General features: G+C 26.7%; 1 protein-coding gene across 1 annotated transcript in view; it reads left to right on the top strand.

The window, feature by feature from the left end:
• LOC106689743 (chondroitin proteoglycan 1) overlaps nucleotides 1-6669 on the top strand; it is a 59663-nt gene extending 52994 nt beyond the window's left edge. The window contains exons 2-4 of the mRNA XM_014434904.2: nucleotides 1615-1794; nucleotides 2624-2706; nucleotides 5641-6669. Coding sequence (XP_014290390.1) covers nucleotides 1615-1794; nucleotides 2624-2706; nucleotides 5641-5874 — 497 coding nt within the window. The 3' untranslated portion in view covers nucleotides 5875-6669. The remainder of the gene's footprint in view (nucleotides 1-1614; nucleotides 1795-2623; nucleotides 2707-5640) is intronic.
• Nucleotides 6670-6885: the final 216 nt, after the last annotated feature.

The following is a 6885-nucleotide window of genomic DNA, read 5'->3' as shown; positions in this document are numbered from 1 at the left end:
ATTTAAAGATACCTTTAAAGCCTTATCAAATATCCTATTTTCAATCTTACAAAATTTAAATATCCTATTCTCAATCTTACAAATTTTATTTTTACTTAACATTATTGTTTGGGTCATATTTGGATTTAAATAAAATTGGTCAATTCCCATAAATATCCTATCAAAAGTGAAAAGCCTAATGAATATCAAAATATACTATTTACTAAAAAAGAGCATATTACAATATATATATATATATAAAATTGTGTATTATTCAATATGTAAGTCTGGGTTTCCAAATAAATGTGTGATGTGTATAAAAAAATTATTGAAGCATCCAATAGTGAGTTAATACCCTAATACAGAAAGGCTCTGATGCCTTATATGAAGGATCAATATTTTAATGCTTTTTAGAAAAGTGAAATCATAGTAGACAACATGAAGTGATTCTCCAATCTTAGTCCAATGCATTCTGATTTATATAACAATGATTTTTCACTACTATATTCAGAAAGACCTAAAAAATAAGACAAAAATGCGTTTAGGAATACATCTATTAAATAGTGAAATCATAGTCAGCTCAAAATTGTACTTCATTAATATTTTGAAGAAAAAATATAAAATTTTAAAATCAAATTTAAGATAAAAATTTAAAAACTTACAGCAATGAATTGAAGTATACTTTTTTTGAACTTTAGGCATGTAATTTGTTAGTTGTTTACAGCTAAATTAATCATATACACAGTCAAAACTCCACCCATTTTATTTAGGGATTATTTGAAAATATATAAATACTTTGGTTACTGGAAGACATTTTGTCTTAAATTTGATTATAAAATTTTATATTTTTATATTAATTTATTCTAAGTTTGAGCTGATTATGACTGAACCATTGAATAGGTATGTTCCTATATGAATTTTCGTCTTATTCCCATTTTAAACATTGAAAAAAATAACTGTGATATAATGAGAATTACCAAATTATGATTTTTTTTTTTTTTTACAAAAACAATACCACAAGCTCTTTACTTCTCAGTAATAAAGAAATGTATTTTTAATAAATATTTGAAATTTGATATTTCAAAAAGTATTAAAGGTATCAAATTAAAAATTTACAAGTTAATAAGGATAGTAAATGGAACAAATAAAAAAAACAAAACAATAAAAATCCAAAAACATGGGTTTCATGACCTGGATTATGTGATATGGATTAACCCAGAGGTCTTGTGAATGCTCTTTGGTTTGTAAGAAATAGCCAATTGCATCGGGAAGTACAAATAGAATTAATAGAAGACTATATCAAAAAACAGTGTATGTTATTCCACTCCCAGCTACCGACAGGTGTTTTCAATAGCGACTTGGAAGATTGATTGTTTCAAAATTTAATTTGAAGTTATTTTATAGAATAAGTTTTCTTAATTATACTGTTAATTTTTATCTTAGTATGAGTCATAATTAAGTTTAGGCAACATTCTGTTCTTTTTAAAAGATTTGAGAAAATACTGATGACAGACGCCATTTATATAACATTCAGTTAAGCCATCAGAACATAATGTAAGATTTTATTTGCATGTTAATATATAAATTATGGACTAATTATTACAAATAAATGCAATAATGATTATTATTTTGTAGTTGAGGCAAAAAAAGGTACAATAAATGCTGGAGCACTGCACCAACCAAAAAGACGCAAGCCATCCAAAAAAGATAATGGGATGTCATCATTAATGTACATCCCTCTTATGATTCAAGCGCAAATGATACCAATGATGATAATGCAACTGAAATTTTGGGCTTTAAAAGCACTTGCTATAGGTAAGTTTATTTCTTAACATTTATTAAATAAAGAATTTTAATAAACTCATTAGAATAAGAATTTCATCTTTCATGAAAATAATGATAACTTCTACTTAAATAAAAATGACATAAAAATAAAATCAATACACACGAAAATAAACAAATAACTTAAAAACCAAGTCTTGTAGAAAAATTAAAAGTATACAGTAAACATACAGTTCAAAATTAAAAATACATATTCATACAGCAATTTCTTAAAGTATTTTATGAATTTTAGGTTCAATTATTGTAGTATTTGTGTCACCAAAGAAGAAACAGGCATGATACTGGTTTAACCAACTGGTTAATGTTAAACACAATTTAGGTGGGCACAAGATAAATTAATGTCCTAATAAACGACATAAATAAATATGATATTTTTAAATTTATTTACAGTAAATGTAACAAAGAAAAATTTGAAAATGAAACTAGCATTTTTTTACCCTTGGAAAAAAACAACAAACTAATGTATAACATTGCAATTTTAAAAATAAAAAGGGCGATTCATTGAAAAAAGTAGTTTTGAAGAACATTTCTGATTCTTATCTAAAGCCCATGGATTGTTAATCTTCTGAACATTAATATATTTTATTAATCTGTAGCTGTTAGTTCTTTTAATTTTAAATGTAGAAACTTAGTTAAATTTTCCCCTTAAATAATGGTACACTGAAATGAAGATTCTAAAATTTGGAGATTGTTGTTGTTTTTGGATACTTTAAAAATATTTTAAAATTTCTTTACTTTCAGTATTATGATATAGGAATGCATGGAAATTGAATAATATATGTTTTTTTTTTGTTTTTTAAAGGAAAATTGGCCCTGATTATACTTGGATTAAATCTTCTGAGAAATGCTGTCATAGGATATCACAATGATGAGCAACAATACGAGGTATGAACCATGGTAGTTCTTAAAAAAAAAAAATAAAGAAATAAAAAAAAAGAGAGAGAGAAAATTAAATAAAATTCCTGACTGAACTATGAAATAGTATCAAGAAATAAAGCATTAATAATTAATATTTTATTCATTAGAATTTTATAATAAATAACTAAGTAGAGGTCAGATTTGGGTTTTTCTCCAGGAGGTCTATTACTACCTTCCTAATATTTCTGTAGCTGTTGTGAAAAGTCAAATTGCGTAAAAACTGAGTACACTGCATTTAAACCGTCCTCGGGATACCTTAAATTATGTTAAATTGCAACCCAAGGACAGTATAAACCCAGTTAACTGAATTTATAAGCAATTCAACTTTCTCTAGTTTTTCACAACCGCCACCGATTTAATCCTCTTTCCAGAGAACTTCTTCAGAAAAAAGTTCATCCTCAGTTTCTCTAAAAAAATCCTCTAGAATGTCTGGAAGAAGTATATAAGAGATTATATTTTCCTGAAAAACAAATTTATAATAGGATATGACAATCAGAGGAAGAAGCTTAAAAACTAATCCTAACATAAATAAATATCTACATACTTATGGATAAGTCTAGTTGAGAATTAATGTAAAGGATAGTTTTTTATATGTGAATTAATAATTTTTTTTTAAATATAAATATATATTATAATTTTACAATTAAATGTAGCTAAAATATTTGATAAATGATTATGAAGAAGATGGTCAGGGGTGCGGTCAAAAGAGAACAAACGTAACTAACAACTATTTATTTGCTGACGTTTTGCTCCACTTTGTAGAGCTTCATCAGGGCTAAATAGATAAAAAAAACAACTTAAAATATTTCGACATAGTAAGATAATATGATAAAAAAAGAACATTATATATAAATGAAAGAAAAGAATAAATAAAATAGTATTAGTATGAAGTAAACAATGATTAGAAAATAAAAAAAAACCCAGACTGTAAGATTATAAATGCATATTTTTTCTATGTTTCAAACATTTTACTTGTTATTACATCTTCTGTTCATTTTTAATCTTGTAGTTTGTGCAATTTTTTATTTTCTTAACATTGCTTATTTTATATTAATACTGTTTTATTTTTTATTTTCTCTCATTCATGTATGATTTTCTTTTCACTTATTTTTACATAATTCTAACCCTAGTTTACTTCAGCTACAAAACAAGATACAAAACTTGTTATCCTATAATGTCAAAATATTTTTAGCTGTTTTTGTATCTTTTAAGCCCTGATGAAGCTCTACAAAGTAGGGTGAAACGTCAGCAAGTTAATTGTTGTTAACTATTTTTGTTTTCATTTGACCGCACTCCTGACCATCTTCTTCATAATTTGAAATTATGGGGTTAATTAATTTATAGTTAATTATTAATGTTATTTGATAAATGATTTCTTTATATAGAAGCACTTTATTTTCAAATAAAGTGCCCAAATATCTGCATTGCTACAGACACAGTACACAATAAATAATCCATTGGATGCCAAAATTATGTAAGTGGAGTTCGAGTACACTTTAGGGAAAGTCTTATAAAGTTTTTAGCAGAGAGAGAGAAATACTTTATTTATTCATCTATGCTGCCTAAATACATTACTCACACAGCATACTTATCAATCCGTAATCGGACATATTTACATTACACATACATGGTATAATCATAAAAAAAAGATATACAATAATAGGATATAATAAACAATTTTTTTTTACCCCTACAGTTTCCTTTTACAATCCATTTCGGTCTGTACAACCAATACAAATGTTTCACTCACTCCCATTTTTCCCTCTCATTTCTGCTCAATTATTCAATTCACCCGATCAACAAATTTGCTCTCCGGAATTCACCCTCCTAGATCCTCTTCAGTGACCCGCTAAAAAAATTCAATATAAGACAGTAATGTGAGATCAGACCATCATTCATAGTCACAGCAGTAGATCAGTCTATCAAGAACAAACACCTAGATATATTTTACAAGAATAAGAATAACATATAGATTAAAAGGAAAATATAATAACATAATAACAGCTTATTTCTTCAGTTAAAATTAGTCAGTTTTAACCACATCACCAAACGTCGCTACATTAGCATTCAATGGCTCAAAACGTTTAGATAACTGATTTGAAACAAATATATAGTACAATTTCCTTACATTATTTGGATAAAATAGAAAGACAAATATTTTTTTCTCCTTTAATATTGACTTGTTAATACATTAAATTTGTGTAAATACTCACACCGTTTTCCAATTTCAGGAACTCTTTAAATATTGCTCGATTTAAATATCTTAAGTATCCTCTTCCTGTTTTAAGTAAATACTTCAAAAGTGATACAGGACAACCACTTCCTAAGGATTTTACTGTGGCGGAGTTGTGAGAAAAGATTGCTTTTTATTTTTGGTGTTACATTCTCTGCTATTTTGAGCTTGTGACATGTTGTCCATCGACTAACATACTCACTGTCAGTGTCTATTTCAAACTTAAGATAAGTAAGGCTACCAAAGAAGGAGGGATAGCTGTTCGGACAGCTACAAACAGGTTTCAAGCTATTTTCCAATTTCAGACGCTTTTTGAATATTTCAAAAGGTGATATAGGACCATCACTTCCAGGAGGTTACAGTGTGATGTGTAATTAATTAATTAATCAATTTATATTCCATGTTGCATATTAAGGATTAACCTATGGGTTCTAAATACTATTGACAGCTTAAACATCTCATTATTATAATTGAACAAATGATTTCAGATTGTTATTTAGGAATATTGAGGAAAATTTAGATATTTTTAAATCTGATATTCACACAAGTGTGGACCACTTAAGTTTGTCAGTCAAATGAACTTCTCTGATATAGCATATATTTATAAGTCAGGTTTTTGCAAGACTTAATGAAGTTGATATACTGAAATTTTTTTTTATCTTTTTCAGCAAGAAAGTTTGGCAAGTACACACTATGGATATAATGGAGGACCGGAGTATGGATCCTGGGTAAACAGAAGAATGTATCGAGCTGATCCGACTTTCACAATCCAAAAACAAAGCCCTTTAATGGAATCAAGGAGAAATAAATATGCTTATGCCAGGTTGAACAAACCACAGAGCAGATTTTCAAATAATCCCTACAGAGGTTATGAAAATCCAATGCTTACAAAAACAAGGTAATCCTGGTATTTAATGGACAGTTTCTAAAAAAATGTTGTCACAGGAACTGCATTCATTATTCAGCTTACTCAATTCCAACAAGGAGTTCGGTAAACTTTTAATAAATAACACATTCTAGTAAACCAAATATTCTAGCCAGTTCAATTTAATCGAAATAATTTATGACTTGTTTTACAAAAACAGAAAATAAATTATTACAATTAAATTAAGCTGGAAATTTTATTTTGAATTAACAATAAATTATTTATTTTCCATATGCTTTAGTATTTTCTATTCGCTTCTCTCAACATGAATTATACATCTGAAAACGGGAATAGGGGGGGAAAAATATATAATTTATGGAAAATTCAGGAAAACGGTTTCAAAATGGATTCAATTTTAAGAATTATGGACTTCTCTTTAGCGATATAGCTTTTACAAGTTCTAATTAATGTTTAACACAGATCACCTTAATATTTTTAGATCCCAAAGTTTGTCATTTATTTTTATATTACATATTATTATTGTTTTTTGACAATTATTTCTATCATTATGAATATAGGATTGTACATTAAATTATGTTTAAAATTAAAATAAATAATAACATACATTAATAGAAAGGTTAGAATTAGTACAATCATAAAGAACGATTAATTAAGTTAGAAATACTAACAAAGCCAAAAAATGTAAAAAGCCAAACTGTAAATGTAAGAAATGTTTTTTGACAATTCTAATTATTTTGCAGTAAATTTGTGTCTTTTTAATTTAATAAGTGTAACAATAATGTTTGATAGTAGCTTTAAATAACTGATTTGAAAGAAGCCAACAAAACTTTTTTATAGTCTGATTTTATCTTTTCTATAATTAGTTATTGATGATTGTAAAGCTAATTTTTGTCTTACTATTTTTTTTAAAAGAATATTTAAGACTAAAATATATAACAAACATGTAAGATTGAAAGAACAAAATATTCATTTTGGATTGAAAAAGCCATAGATAATAAATATATGGCACAATTATCAAAGTGATGCC

This window comes from Halyomorpha halys, unplaced genomic scaffold (assembly GCF_000696795.3).
Source record: "Halyomorpha halys isolate HHAL.00 unplaced genomic scaffold, Hhal_1.1 Scaffold1445.1, whole genome shotgun sequence".
Classification (NCBI taxonomy): Eukaryota; Metazoa; Arthropoda; class Insecta; order Hemiptera; family Pentatomidae; genus Halyomorpha; species Halyomorpha halys.
Note: the sequence above shows the minus strand (reverse complement) of the source record. Positions and strands in the feature narration are given on the sequence as shown.